This window comes from Ochotona curzoniae, unplaced genomic scaffold, assembly GCF_017591425.1.
Source record: "Ochotona curzoniae isolate NIBS_2020 unplaced genomic scaffold, NIBS_Ocur_1.0 contig_1274, whole genome shotgun sequence".
Classification (NCBI taxonomy): Eukaryota; Metazoa; Chordata; class Mammalia; order Lagomorpha; family Ochotonidae; genus Ochotona; species Ochotona curzoniae.
This window is the reverse complement of record NW_024465023.1, coordinates 8,400,476-8,415,499: the sequence shown is the minus strand read 5'-3', so window position 1 is coordinate 8,415,499 and position 15,024 is coordinate 8,400,476. Positions and strand designations below refer to the sequence as shown.

The 15,024-nt window shown below is 52.6% G+C and overlaps 1 protein-coding gene across 6 annotated transcripts; it reads right to left on the bottom strand.

Moving 5' to 3' along the window:
* Positions 1 to 608: 608 nt before the first annotated feature.
* FOXP3 (forkhead box P3) lies at positions 609 to 14,333 on the bottom strand. Of its 6 annotated transcripts, XM_040998747.1 has the most exons (12): positions 14,048 to 14,333; positions 7,188 to 7,428; positions 6,560 to 6,664; positions 6,307 to 6,445; positions 5,828 to 5,915; positions 5,634 to 5,738; positions 4,695 to 4,782; positions 4,476 to 4,556; positions 2,601 to 2,751; positions 1,882 to 1,958; positions 980 to 1,081; positions 609 to 854 (listed from the first exon to the last, which is right to left on the bottom strand). In XM_040998747.1, the coding sequence occupies exons 2-12, from the start codon at positions 7,404 to 7,406 to the stop codon at positions 705 to 707; spliced, it is 1,305 nt and encodes a 434-aa protein (XP_040854681.1). In that variant the 5' UTR covers positions 7,407 to 7,428; positions 14,048 to 14,333; the 3' UTR covers positions 609 to 704. The 6 variants fall into 6 exon arrangements, with proteins under 6 accessions (XP_040854681.1, XP_040854643.1, XP_040854653.1 ...); XM_040998709.1 differs by having other exon boundaries at positions 666 to 854; positions 6,247 to 6,664; XM_040998719.1 differs by lacking the exon at positions 14,048 to 14,333 and having other exon boundaries at positions 666 to 854; positions 7,188 to 9,291.
* Positions 14,334 to 15,024: the final 691 nt, after the last annotated feature.

Sequence of the window (15,024 nt, the reverse complement as noted above, 5' to 3'; positions counted from 1 at the left end):
CAGGGCTGGGAAGTGTGGTGGGAATTGAGACATGGGTATGTCTTGGCAGTCAGTACATGTAGCTGTGTCTGCACATGCGTGTGTGTGTGTGTTTGCAAACCCATGCACCATATGTAGGTTGTGTGTGGAAATGTGCAGGTACGTTGGAACTGCAGGTGACCATGCCTGACCAGTTCCGAATCTGAGTGGCTTTCAGGAACCTGAGCCTCTGATGCTGTTTGTGCTGTGGGTCCACGGGCTGGTTGTAGGTGCTGCTGTGAGGCATGAGGCTCATGTGTGATGGTGTAGGGGATTGCCCCAGCTCTGAGCTTGTCTCAGCTGCTGAGGCAGGCTTTGGGTGTTTGTGGTTGTGTTGAATCCAAGGCAGCCCTGAGGCCCCGCTTAAGCGTGGCTAAGGCAGGCTGCTGTATGGGGCTGGTTGTGAAGACACCCTAAGGTTGGAGAGCCCATCTGGGAGGGGAGGGGAAGGGAGAGGTGGGGCTGGGCTGGGGGTCTCCTAAACAGCCTCGGGGCAGAAGATAGGATCTGGGAGGGCAGCTGGCTGGAAAAAAAGGGCCCTGGCAAGTAGGACATTGAACACTTCACTTTCTGGTCCCTGTAGGCTTGTCCAGGGCCCGTCACTCCTGCCTCATCAGCCACCTCTGCCCCCACCACCCTAACTCCATTTTGGCCCTTCTGCCCTTGCTTCTTTCCTTTCTTTGTAGTTAGGGGCCAGGTGTAGGGTTGGAGCACCTGCTGGTCCTCTGGCTCCTTTTCTTGCGGAATTCGAACTCATCCACGGTCCACACGGCCCCCTTCTCACTCTCTACCCGCACGAAGCACTTGTGCAGGCTCAGGTTATGGCGGATGGCATTCTGTGGGAGGCAGAGCAGCTGGGTGAGGAACAAGTGCACCCCTCTCCTGCAACCAGCCACATGGCCACCCCACCAACCCAGCACCAGGCCTGCACCCCTGCCACCACCCTGGCAGAGGCACTCACCTTCCAGGTGGCAGGGTGGTTTCGGAAGAAGGCGAACATGCGTGTGAACCAGTGGTAGATTTCATTGAGCGTCCGCTGCTTCTCTGGAGCCTCCAGAATGGCCTGGAGGTGGTGAAAATGGAAAAAGAGGGGGTACCCCTCAAAGTTGGTGGCCTACCCTGATGTGAGTGTGTATTCATTGGGGGGCAATGGGAGAGGCAGGGAGTGAGATGGTATTGGGTGATGGAGCAGGGGCAGGATGAGATATGGAACGAGACATGGAATCAAGGGTGGGGGGTATGGATGCGGTCAGGTTGGGGTTAGGTGAAGGATCAGGGCTGAGGCCAGAAGTAAGAGTTGGAGTGAGATAACAGGTCTGGGATGGAGTTGGGGTTGGGGTTCTCTGTGGGGGCGACACCAGGTTTGGGGAGGCAAAAAAGGGTCGGGAGCGCAGCTGGGTTAAGGATTTGGAAAGGGTAAAAGGGACAGGGAGAGTTAAAAGTCAGGGAAGGGGTAAGAGGCTGGGGCAAATTTAGTGGTGCGGTATGGGATCACACATGGCACTAGGTCAAGGATGAGGTCTGTGGCAGCAATACGTCAGGCCTTGGGGGAGATTGGGGGTTACACTGGCAAAAAAAAAAAAAAGGCTAAAGAAGGAGTGAGAATAAGACCTGGGGTGGATTTAGGGCAGGGGGCCTAACACACAAGTGGTTCGGGAGCTATTTTATAGGCCCAGGAAAGACAAAGGGTTAGATCGGGCTTGAGGTGAGCCTCTGGGAAGGGGTGGGCTTAGCGTCAGATTTGACTTACCCCCTACCCCCATCAAGGGATGGTGGATTAGATTTGTGTTTGGGGACAAGTCTGAGGTGAAAGTACCACTCCCCTTCATTTCCTCTCTCATGGGCCCCAGCTGCCCAGCTTACCCAGCGGATGAGGGTGGCGTAGGTGAAAGGGGGCCTCATGTTGTGGAACTTGAAGTAGTCCATGTTGTGGAAGAACTCTGTCAGAGGGTGGAGGGGGTGTGTAGGGAGCCATCAGGTCCTGTCCCAGGCCTCCTAGGTCCCTGTCCCAGTACCCCTGTCCCTGACAGCTGACACCAGGGCTGTTGTCATATGTAGGTACTGTTTGCTGAGCACCTGATGCAGCTTTTGCTGTTGCAACACTCCTTGCCCTAATGGTTCCCGCTGAGGTTGAGAGGCAGCAATGTCACTTGCAGAGCAAAGGGATGTAAGGGGTGAGGTAGCCGAGCCAGGGTGACACTCAGTGGCTCTGGTCTCTGACAGTCCTGTAGCCCAGGCCTGGCAGATAGCCAGGGGATCAGCAGGCTTGGGCATATGTGCAACGTTTGCCTTGGTGGGGGAAGGGGTAAGAAGGCTGCATGGAGCAGCTGAAGCGCACGTCCCAAGGGAGGCAGGGCTAGAGCAAGCTGTCTGAGACGTGGATGGAGACTTTCAGGAAATCCTGACATGCAGAGAGGAAGCAAAAGCTTGCAAAAGCAAGCAAATGCCTTCTCCTGAAGGCTGGGGCTGGGGGAAGGGCGGCCTGGAGCTCCTTTGGAACTCCTCCCAACCCACATAGAACCCCAGAACCAGCCAGGACAAGGACTCTGGGGGTCACCGTGTAGGGCACAGACCCTTCTTACCTGGGAATGTGCTGTTGCCATGGCTACCCCACAGGTGCCTCCGTACCGCGAACAGGCTGTCTGAGGCTTCCTGGGAGCTGGGCCAGGCAGGCCCAATGCTGCCCTGGGCGCCAGCAGCTACGATGCAGCAGGACCCCTTGTCAGATGGCGCCTGTGGGTAGGACGAGAGGCTGGTGACTCATAGGCCTCATGTCTCCACTTCATTTTTTTTTTTTTAATCTGACTTTGTAATTCAAGAGGCAGAGAGCCACAGACAGGCAGATCTCCCATCCACCAGGCCTCACGCCCCCCCCCCCCCCCCCGCAAGTGCCTGCAACAGCAGTGGCTGAAGCAGGCTAAAGGCAGTATTCAGGAACTCCATCCAAGTACCTCTCACCATTCCCCACCCCAGGACTCCTTGGCTATGGAGGTAGCAGAGACCCATCTATTGCCTCCAAGGGGGTGCACATATTAGTGGAAAACTAGCATTGGAGGTGGGGCCTGGGCTCAAACCCAGCAATTTCAATATGGGACACAGGTATCTCAACATGTCACCTATACTGTACCACATACCTGCCCTTTGACTTAGGCTTTTTTTTTTTCTTTAAGATTTATTTGAAAGGCAGAGAGAGAGAGAGAGAGAGAGAGAAAGAGATCTTCCATTTGCTGCTTCATTCCACAAATGGCCACAGCAGCCAGTCCAGGAAGAAGCCAGGAGTCAAGAACTCCATCGAGGTCTCCCACAAGGGTGGCAGCGACTCAAGCACTCAGGCAATCTTCTGCTACCTCTCAAGGTGTGCATTTGCAGGGACCTGGGTCTGAAGCATAGTAGGTAGGTATGAAGCATAGTAGGTGGGTCTTGAACTGGGACTTAGATATGGGATGCAGGTGTCCCATGCAGCAGCTTAACCCACTATGCCACAGTGCCCACATCCCATTTCAATCTTGAATCAGTGTTAAAGTTGAGGGCACTAGGGGCTGGCATTGTGGTGTAATATGTAAAGCTGTCACCTATAGTGTCAGCATCCCATATTGGCACAGATCAAGTCCTGGCTGCTCCATTTCTAATACAACTCTACTAACATACCTGGGAAAGCAGAGAAAGATGACCTGAGTCCTTGGTCCTCTGCAGCCACATGGGAGCTTTGAAGAAGCTCCTGGCTTCTGGCCTAACTCTGCCCATTATGACTATTTGGGGAATGAACCAGCAGATGGAAGATCTCTCTCCTTCCCTCTCTCTGTAACTCTTCCTTTCAAACAAATAAATAAGGCCAGTACAACCAAGAGCACCCTCTATTTCCAGTTATGCATGCAATCGCACAAAGTAGCCTGAGTTTTACGGAGTAGAGCATTATGTGGACTCTAGGGAGCCACCAGTATTGAGGCCAGGAGCCAGGATGGGTTGAATCAGGCTTTGCTTCTACTTAACTACAACCTCAGGAAAGTCACCCACCTTCCAGGTCTCGATTGTCCTCGAGGAATTGGAGCTATCTCCTAGTGGCATCATAAGCCTTGAAGAACTTAGCACTAGCAATGGCTCCCATAGGTGTTCTGACACCCAGGGTGGGGGGCTGGTTTCGGGGCTGTGCTGTGTGACTCCCCTCACCCCCAGCTGCCCTGCCTGGGTTTTGTTCAATGCCCTGGGGACACCATGTGGAAATTGGAACCTGGAGCCCTGCACTTTGATTTTGTGCCACACCCTGGAGATGATGGGGCTTCTGTGTGGGGACAGTCTCCACTGGGAAAGTGGCTCTTTGCCTTGCTTTGTAGACTCAGGGTTACACTGTTTGGGAATTACAGGATCGGGAGGTGTAGGAGTGGAAGAGGACTGGTTTTCCAGGGCTGGGCATGCTTGGACCTGGGTTGGGGCTCGCATCTAAGCTGGGGCTTGCTCACCACAGATGGATCCTTGTTCAGTGACATTTTGCGGGCCAGGTGGGCCTGCATAGCATCCAGCTTCTCCTTCTCCAGCACCAGCTGTGAGGGCAGGTACAACAGTGAGGCCTCTACCTTGCCTTTGTCTGCCACAGTTTTACCCCAACCATGATCATCCAGATCCAACTCTATTGCTGGCACAGGTGGGCATCCCCCATCCTTCCTCTCCTCCCAACGTACCTGCTGCTCTAGAGACTGTACCACCTCTCTCTGGAGGAGACACTGCGCCCTGCCCTTCTCGTCCAGGAGGTGGTCTGCCTGGCAGTGCCTAGGTAGGAGGAAGATAGTGGGCAGGTAACCATAGTGGGCCTGGCCTCCTGGTTCGGTTTTCTAAGTGCTCAGATGCTGTGGGACATCTCTGAGTCTCAGCTCCTCTTCCCTATCTCCCACAGTTTCCCTCCTCAAACCTGGCCCTCCTTTTGTCAATAAGCACACCTATTTGGTGCCAGGCCTGAGCTGGCCATTTGAGCCTGGGTATGGTGCTGGAGATAGTGCTGGAAGGGGGTGGTGAGCTTGAGAGTGGGCCGAGCAAGTACAAGAGGGAAAGGCAGTCTGGGTGGGTGGGGGTGGACAGCTTTGCTAAATTGCTGCTAGTGTTGGGTGAGGGGAGAGGGATAGAGAGATGGGGCTGAGGGGAGCAGCAGTAGTCATACACAAGGGAGCTAGGGCTTGGGGAATCTGTAGCATCAGGCTGCTGTGTGAGCACGAGGGCTAGCAAGGCAAAGCAGCTAGGAGTCCAGAAAGTGGATTCAAAAGCAGATTTGGATTCAGATCCTGGCTCTGTCACTTAGAAACTAGGGGAGCTTGATCAAGACATTTATTCTAAGTGGCCTCAGTTTCCTTGTCTGTAAAATGGAGGCAGATCACAGTACCCACCTTTATTGTTAGGCTCCACTATGTGTCCGAAGAAACTGAGACCCAGTGAAGCTAATGTGTTCAAGTTCACCCAGCCAATGAAGAACAGAGCAGGGATTTGAACCCTCAGTCTCCAGCTCTGTCTCTTGGGTTGAGGCCTGAGTTGAAATCTGGACCCCAGACCTCCACCCACAAACTGGGACCACCCCTTCCTCCCTGCCCACCCCCCCCCCCCCCCGCTTCCACCCCTTAGTGGCTACTTACTTGAGAAAGTCCTCAGGCTCCTCAAAGACCTTCTCACATCCTGGCCACTTGCACACGCCATTAGCCAGCAATGGGTAGGCGCCTTGGGGCGCAGCCGAAAGAGTACTGGGGATTGGGGAGGTGGGGTGGGCTTAAGTGTCAGAGTAGGGGATGGCTGGGTGAGGGGGTGGTCCTTCCCAGCTCTGCCCACCAACCTGTCCTTCCTGGGTGTGCTGGAGCTCGGGAAGGTGCAGAGTAGTGCTGGCTCCCTGGACACCCACTCCAAGCTGGCCACATTGATTCCTACAGGTGGAGATGGGACAGTGCTGGAGCCTCTCACTTGAATCTTGAATGCCCAACTCCAGCAGCGCCGCTGTGCTCCTCCCCTCCCTCCCCTCAGTCCCAGACTGCTGGCAGACAGAGCAGCTCCAAAGGCTGCCATTGGCAAGTACTGACATTTTGACTGTGTAAAGCCGTGTGGTTCTGCAGGTTTGATATTCTGTACCTTTAACATTCAGAACCTGACATTTTTGGGAGGCCAGAGTTTCCATGACTCTCAGCCTTGACTCCTCTGACCTCTGGGTGTCGGGGGTGGGGGGTGAGGGCACCATTGAGAATAGCCTGTACTGCTCACGTTCAAGGATTTGAGGAGTCGGGTTCTGTGAAGCCGTGGGGTGCCAGGTTGAGATGTTACCGGGTGGCAGGCCGGGTCGGGCCTTGAGGGAGAAGACCCCGGCAGTGGCGGTCGGTGGGGGGAGGCTGAGCATGGCTGGGCTCTCCAATGGGCGCACCTGCAGCACGGAGGTCCGGGCCTGGGCATCCACTGCTGAGAGCTGGGTTGGAGAAGGGGGTACATATAGGCTGCAGTTCAACTTGGCTCCGGGCTCCCTCCCCACAGTCCCCCCCCACCTGATCCCTCCTCCCTGCTCGTCCCTGCGGGTCCGTACCTGGTGCATGAAGTGTGGCCTGTCCTGCAGGAGTGCCTGCAAGTGGGGCGAAGGGCCCAGCCGCACCCCAGAGGGTGCCACCATGACTAGGGGCACTGTGGGCAGCTGAGGGGAAAAGGCAGGTGGGTGGGATGCCATCCTCATCTTCATTGCTCAGTGTCTAATTTGTACATTCCTCACCACAGTCCCACATGCACCCCTGTGGGAACCCCAGTATACATGTGTGGAAATTGGCTCTTGAAGATGGAATGACTGTTTCAAGATCCAGTGGCTAAATACATGGAAGAGCTGGCTTCAACCCTGTCATCTCCTTGGGCCCCAGCCCTCTCCTCTTGTCCCATGTAGATGAGGACCCATGCCTGTGCCTAGGGCACCATGATAGGGTCCCCTCCTCTGCTGATAGGGATTGGGAAGTTGAGGAGAACCTTGAATCTCTGAGGCCTGTCAGGTGGGGACTTTCTTGGCCCTGAGACATCTGCATAAGTCACAGACTTGCCTGGGACCCAGAAACCACTTCCTGTGCCCCAGCCAGCCCCCCTCCACCCCGCCTGGTGCTGCAGTAAAGGTCGACACCTGTGGGCTCAGGTACCCCACCCTGCCTTGCCCCATCCTGAGCTGTGGGCCTCACCTGCAGTTGCGATGGTGGCATGGGATTCAAGGAGGAAGAGGAGGAGGAGGAGGTATGAGCTCCACCTCGGATGTCCCGGCCCTGGAAGGTTCCCCCTGGGCTCTTCGCCCCCAATAGGTCTGAGGCCTTGGGTGTTGGCTTCCAGCTGGGCGAAGTTCCTGGGGATGAGCCAAGGGCCAAGGAAGGGGCCGAAGGCTTGGTAGGCCTGGGGTTGGGCATTGGGTCCTTGTCTGAGAGCAGGCTGTGGGAACACAGGGAGAGGGAGTCACATACGTGTTGGGGTAGGGCAAGATACCATCCTCTAAACCATGTGGACATTGTCATTAGCCTGGGCAAGTCCTCCTGGCTGCACACATTGGTATCACAAATACAAGTGCATGTGTATATTCACATATGTGTGCCTCTGCTCCCTCAGGAGCACAGGACAGGCCTGGCACTGGGCCTGCCAGCACAGATTTAGTGTGGATGCATCCTCCATCAGGGTGACAAGTGATTGGTTTGTGGGGCCTCAGGCAGAGTAAGTCTCAGCCAGTTCCCCTGGACTTGCACTCTGGTTTCAAGCCTCAGCTCCTGGTCCCCCTGCCTGCTGCACCCTGCACAAACCAACACAACCTTTGCCCATCCTGCCAGGGATGCTCGCTAGATTCTTCCCCCCCTACCTCCCCACCTTCCCTGTGACTTGAACATGCACTTGAAAAGACAGGACTAATAAGGAGGTTATGGCAACAGTCCAGGCAAGTGGTGCTGGTGGCATAGGCTGGGAATGAGGCGTAGGGGAGTTGGTGAGAAGTGAATAGCTTCTAAGTCTGCTTTTCCAGGTGGAGCCAGGAGAGGTTGCTGGAACTTGGGTGCAGGGGTTGCAAGAGGGGAGGCCAAAGTGATTTCTGGATTTTAGCCTGGGCAGCTGGCAGCCCAGGTAGATACTATCTGTGATAGGGGACATAGGAGAGAGAATAGAAGCAGCAGTGATAATCCAGGGGTATATGATTACAGATGGTCTGGTATTAGATCTGATGAGTAGGCATGCTGGGTGGGCGGCTGAACACCAGAGTCTGGCCAGTTCCAGGCTCCTGCACTGCATGGAGTCAGTATGGCAGGTACCACAGCAGAGAAGTCTCCCTCTCTTTTTTTTCTCTTTCTCTCTTTCCCTTCCTCTAGGACCTGTGAGAGTTCCCCAGCCCCATTAGCAGTCACTCCAATTTCCACTCACTTTGCTTGTATGATCTGTCCTGCTCGGAATGCCCACTCCTTTTCTTCCTCCCTTATCCAAATCCCACATGACCTAACCTTTTCCCTTATCCTCAAAGCCCTCTATACAACTGGCTCGAGGCCCCTCTGTTGAGCTCTGCTCCCCAGTGGGCAAGATCCTGTAATGCCAGTTGAAGAGGAAGCGAAGGCAGGAAAGGGCTGCCCAGTGCCATGCCTGTTTCACTGAATGGGACACTCATGCACAGGGTTTCTATAGGCCTGTGGTAACTGGAGACCTCTATTTCTTTCCTTGTGTGTGTGTGTGTGTCCGTCCCCATCCTACCCCATAACACTAGGTTGGGCACATAGCTAATGAGAGCAGCCCTGGGGAAGTGTGCAAGATAATTCTGGGGGAACAGCTGTCCCTCTCCTTGCTGTCAGCTTTCAAGGGATGTTACAGTCGAGATGCTGATGGGGATGGATGTGAGAATCCAGGTCTGAGAGATCCAGTGTCTCGGAAGGCTAAAGCTTTACCCTATAAGAAGCAAGAAGATTACAGGTATATGTGGGCTCAGAGCAAGGGCCTGAGGGAACATCAGCAGGTAATAATGCAAGGAGGCAGCGATGGGGTGATGCTCCTACAAACCAAGGAGTGCCAAAAATGGCTGGAACACCATTTTAGAAGCTAGGAGACATGTGCATATCTCTCGCTTGGCTCTCAGAAGGAACCAGTCCTGCTGATGTCCTTGAGTGTCACCCTTGGACTTCTGGCTCCCCCATTACTGTCCAAGGGGGCCAGTGTATACTTCTGTTATTCAAGCCACTCAGTTAGCCAGGCCTTATTACAGCAGCCTGAGTAAACTAATACCAATGTTGGTGAGTGAGTGGATGTTTTGTGCTGCTCTGGCCTGGCAGCTGCCTTGGACGTATGGCTCAGAGCTGATGAGAAATCTCCTCCCTAGACATGTGTGGTGCAGTCCGCCTCAGCAAAGTGTCGATGCATTCTCAGAAAGGGTACTTGGAGATGGTCTGTCTGCTGCTGCTGTTGCTGTGTGTGGCGGGGGTTACCTGGAGGGCTGGGCAGCCGGCTTCCTGCACTGTCTGACTAGGTTTCTCAGAAGCGGCATGCAAGAAATTTCTGGGACCCAGAGTATGTTTTCCTATCGGGGTCTGTATCCGGGCCCTGCTGTCACAGCCCCCAACTTCCCCAGATTTTTCTGCCATTGACGTCATGGCGGCCGGATGCGCTGGGCTTCATTGGCCCCAGAGGAGGAAGAGAAGGGGGCAGACACCCCACCCCACGGGTTTCGTTCCGAGAACTGGCTGGCCCATCCTGGAGTAGGCGCCAGCGGATGTGGTGGGTGACGTCCATCTGGCCACCGTGACAAAGCCCTGAGCCTTATAGACTTGGCCCTTGGTTGCGCCATGGAGAGCCCCTAGATGTGAAGCCTAAGGAGCACCAGGTGGGCCCACCAATTCTGGGACCCCTGAGGTCCTCAGGATAGCACTTAATCACCTAAGGATCATAAGAATGTCCTTACCCAGACTCAAATCTCACCCTCACAGCCTCTGTCAGGTCCATGGGCCCAATATCTCGGAAAGTGTAGCCAAGACTTGCAAAGCATGGGAACTTCCCCACAAGCAAGAAGTTCCTGGCTTCACAGGGCTTCCCGCCCTGTGCCTGCCAGAGCTTCCCTGCCTAGTTAGTTCCCTGGGGGAGGCTGGAGTCGGCACAGCCCCTTTGCCTACCCTGAGCTGTCTTCAGGCTCAGGTGGAAGTTGGAACAGTGATAGTGCTGGTCCTCCAAAGTAAATGCACCTGAGTGAGCTGCTTAGTGACATCTCAGTGGTTGGTCAGTGGATGCCTACAGGGCCTTTGTCTCCCTGACCATTCTGGGACCAGGTTCCCAAACTCAGGCACATCTGCCAGCTATGGGAACATAAGGAGCAGTTCAAGACTACTGGGCCTTCCACTTGGACCTGATGGGAGAGCAGGAAACACCCAAGCTTTGCCAGGCTCTTTGGTACCCACCTCCACCCCAGCCATACTCAAGGTCCTCACACACCAGTAGCAGCTCTAGAGACACAGAGACGGATGGACTGGCTGACATCTCTCCATCCTTACCCATCTCAGGCCAATTAGACTTCTTCACCCAAAGGGCCTGTGAACTCACGCAGGCCAGTTCCTGTGCAGCTGGATCCCATACTGTGACTGTGGGGCCCACTGTTCATGTGAGGGCCTGACCCATGAGCAGGTGGCATTGGGAATGGTGGCCCATACCTTCATTTGGCCCTCAAGGGTGTTGAAGAGGTTAAATTGAAGTTCACAGTGTGGAGTGAAGAAACAGAGCCAGGGTTCCACTAAGAGAGGCCATTTTGCTTGGCCCCGGGCCTCAATTTGATATTTCTACCCTGGGGAGTGGTGTGGGGAAGAAGCAGCAGGTACAGGAGGGTCAGGAGGCACTTTAAGATGACAACTGCCCCTCTGTCCAGAGACTGGCTAAAAGACAGGGAGAGAGGGAGGGAAACAGGGAGGAAGAAAAAGTACGCACAAGAGGTACAAGAGATACAGTAAGAGATGGAAGGACCAGAGGGGCCAGTATGATGGCTCAACTAGCTAATTCTCCACCTGCAGGTGTCACCATCCCATGTGGGCTCCAGTTTGTATCCTGGCTGCTCTGTTTCCCATTCAGGTCCCTGCTTGTGGCTTGGCAAAACAGTAGAGGATGGTCCAACTCTTTAGAGCCCTGCACCCATGTGGGAGACCTGGTGGAGGCTCCTGGTTCCTAACTTTGTTTTATTTTATTTTTAAAGATTTTTTTTTGTTATTGTTGGAAAGTCAGATATACATAGTGGAGGAGAGACAGAGAGGAAGATCGTCCATCCGATGATTCACTCCCCATGTGAGCGCAACAGCCGGTCTGTGCCAGTCCAAAGCCAGGAGCCAGGAGCTTCTTCCGGGTCTCCCATGTGGGTGCAGGGGCCCAATGCTTTGAGCCGTCCTCAACTGCTTTCCCAGACCACAAGCAGGGAGCTGGATGGGAAGTGGAGCTGCTGGGATTAGAACCGGCAACCATATGGGATCCCAGTGTGTTCAAGGCGAGGACTTTAGCCGCTAGGCCACACTGCCAGGTCCCTGGTTCCTGACTTTTGATTGGCTGAGCTCTGGCTGTTGCAGCTACTTTGGGAGTGAAGCAGTGGACGGGAGATCTTTCTTTCTCCTTCTCTCTGCAAATCTGCCTTTCCAATAAAAATAAATACTAAAAATAAAGAGATGGAGACATGAAATTGCACAAAGGTCGAGACAAGGAGGATGAGAGCAAGAGTGTGTGTGTGAGAGAGACAGAATCACTTCAAATAACAATTGTTGGTCTCTACCTGGAGGAATTGTAACCTCTGGACATCATGGAAAATGAGGCAAGATGGGCTACCAGGGACCCCCAGGGCTGGTTGTTGCTACACAAAGCAGCGTGGCCCTAGGACAAGGACAGGTGTTGAGGAACAGAACAGAGAACAAGCTTGGACACTAATGTGTGCATGGCAAGACATGAATTTGGGGTGAATATGGCATTTGCAATGGATGATGGGAAAAGATGGATTGTTTCACAAAGGTTTCTGAGATAATTAGGGGGAAAAGTGAGCAATTAGATGAATAATCAGTCTATTTTTCTCAGCAATCCCCTCACTGTTCAGTTTGAAATGTCACCATCATCATGTACTCTAAAATGAATTTGAGATTCATTGAAGGGCCCCCCTTTTAGTATCTCAGCATCATCTTGGTCTTGTCATGTGTCAGGTCCTGTGCCTTAGCATGAGGAAATGGAGATAAGGAGAAGTTGAGTGCTTGGCTAAAAATCACACAGATGGCTTGGGGTGAGGCTGGGTTTGTCTCAGACAGTCTGGCTCTAGTACCCACACTCTAACTTCTACAGTCAATGGAAAAAATGAAGCCATAAAGGAGAGCAGAAGCCAACACAGGTGAACATTTATCTTATTTTCAAGTGGGAAAGGACTTTCTAAGCACAAAACCAGAGCTAGAAACCACAGAAGGAAAGACTAACCTATTTGACTATATAAAAACATCATAAGCATCACAAAAAGCACCATAAACAAACAGAAAAAGAAAATGATGGGTTCAGGGAGAATATTCACATTATACATATGGTTGATAGAAGGCAAGTATCCTTTCAAACAAAGAGTTATGGCAAATCAATAAGAAAAAAGATGGATACCCTATTAAGACCAAGGGCAGGACCAGATGACCTCCCCCCCAACCATAAGTAACCAACAGTAAAAGTAACTGAATTTCAACAATAAGGTGATTTCTTATCTATTAGTTGGAAAAATATTAAAAATGATAATACCCAGAATTAGCTCAATTAGAGGGAGTAAAAAACAAAAGGACAGTCTTTTGGGAGAACAACTTGCTGAGGAGTCAGAGCTCTTAGAAATACACGTTCCCTTTGCTCCACTGACTCCATTTTCAGGAACCCAAAGACCCCATCGAACATGGGATAATACAGGAATAGGAATAATACAAACATCCACCACTGGGCAGTTGAGCAAATCCAGCAGAATTCACGCTGACGTGAGGACAGTTTTAACAGCTGTGAAAAGTCAGGTGTCCAAACAATGCCTACTGAGCTACAGAAATGCTACTATTAATTAAAGAAAGAAGGACAAACCTAGTGACTAGCAGGACTCGAATCTGGTTACAATACTTATAGCTAACTCATAGTGGGTGCTTACAGTGCACCAAGCCGCAGGCTAAGCCTTTAGAGACAAACTCATGGCAGCCCTAAGCCATCTACTTTCTTCTTGAACACGAGACTCAGGGCATACAGCTAAGCCTTGGTTGACAATGTCAAAAAGCGACCCCCTCCCCAGAAGGGATCTCCTGTCATAATGACACTAGTCAGCTAAGCACTCATGATAACTTGACAGCTCCCGGATCCTGCCACTACCCCGGGGCAAACAGAAGTTTGACACTCATGCTTGTAAAAATGTGACTCTTCTACGGTGTTACCATGTATGGATAGGTGGGAAGGTGTACAAGAATCCTGGAGATGGTAGGAGAGGTGGCAGGGGAGCAGGGGCGAGGGAAAGAGATAGACGAAGGGTGGCCAAGATGGAGGAGGCAGAGACGGGGGAGACAGGCAGAGTCTGGGCAAGCCAGATGGATGGAGAGTCTGAGTGAGAGGGAGCCAGATGGAGCGATGACAAGAGAGAAAGAGAGGGGCAGAGATGAAGGATGAAGAGAACGAGGGACGAGAGGCATTGCGAGAGGAGAGAGATGCAGTTGACATTTCCAGTGATACCGAGGTGCAAAGTTCTGAAATCCACAAAAATTAGCAGTTGACATCCTTGAAAAAATCCTCTCCATCACATATCTATCAATCCAATTAGCTTTGCCTACCTCAGTATCAATTACACACTTTGTCTATCAGCCTTCCAGCATTCAGCAAGATGATTCTTATGATTCAAAAAAGATCTTACCTGACCGGGAGAGCAAAGTAGCTTGGTGCGTCTGATTGTACCGGCAGTGGGGTGGGGGGAGGAAGGGAGCCCTTGATCCCCGTCCCCTACTTCTTCCCAGTGCTTACCTCCCTGCCAAGTCCTCCATCGGGGCCCACGTCTGAGCGGGTGGGGGGGAGGTATGAGCGGGGCACTCACCTTGGTGAAGTGGACTGACAGAAAAGGATCAGCCTGGCTTGTGGGAAACTGTCACATAGCAAAAACAACTTTGCTTTTATACCGAGAAGAAAAAACCACGGCGTGGAAGCCACAGACCTCTCTCTTCTAATAATCCAAATTTGTTTTTCGATGAGTGTGTTCGCTGATAATCACGGGGTGGTGGGGGGTTCTCATAGATTTCTCTCTTGCTTGCTCGCTCTGTCTTCTCCTCGTCTTGATTATGAGACTTAAACGGAAATTTTGAAATTTTGGGTTTTTTTTTCTTTGCCCTTTACGAGTCATCTGAAAATATGATTTCTTCCCCTCACCACAGAGGTGAGAGGTATCAATGAGATAACGGGGCTCGTGAGAAACCACAGGTTTTTAAACAAAAGTGTGTAGAGTTAAAAAAAAAAAAAAGAAAAGGAGGGTAAAGAACTCAAATCACAGGGGCATCTTGGAGCAGCACAAAGGGATGGCACTGTGGGGGTTAGAGGCTACAGGCAGATGTGGAGACCTCAGTTTCCCCTTAGATGGAATGGATAGAGTCCCCAGCCCTGCCTCTGTCTAGGGGAAGGGAGGGTCTCTATATGGCCCTGTGACCCTCTCCCCACAGTGAGTAAGGGCCGTGGAGCTTCTTTCATGGAGAGACAATAGGGGGTCAATCCGAACCCCCATATTTCACAGAATCAAGAAGTCTGAGAATCTGGGTTCCCAGAATCCACTGAGAGTCACTGAGCAAGGAAAGGGATGAGAATCTTATGGCCTGAAAGTTGATCGGCTCGCCACCCCACTGGGAAGCCTCTTTCCTTCAGCTCCCCCGCTCCCAACCCCCATGCCCAGAATTCAGGCATCTGTCCTCACAAAGATGTCCAGAGGCCCCCTTGCAACTCTGGTCCTCTCACATTGCAGCAACATCATGGCCTGATGCCTCTGAGGCCCTCGGCCTTCTCAGTTTCTTGAATTTATAACATTCC

Coding starts and splice junctions, on each gene's coding strand:
- FOXP3 (XM_040998700.1), bottom strand. CDS start 7,511: ATGACAATGTCCACATGGTTTAGAGGATGGTATCTTGCCCTACCCCAA. Junction 4,557..4,694: donor TACAGTCTCTAGAGCAGCAG/GTACGTTGGGAG, acceptor CTGCCCTCACAG/CTGGTGCTGGAGAAGGAGAA. Junction 855..979: donor ACCACCCTGCCACCTGGAAG/GTGAGTGCCTCT, acceptor TGCCTCCCACAG/AATGCCATCCGCCATAACCT.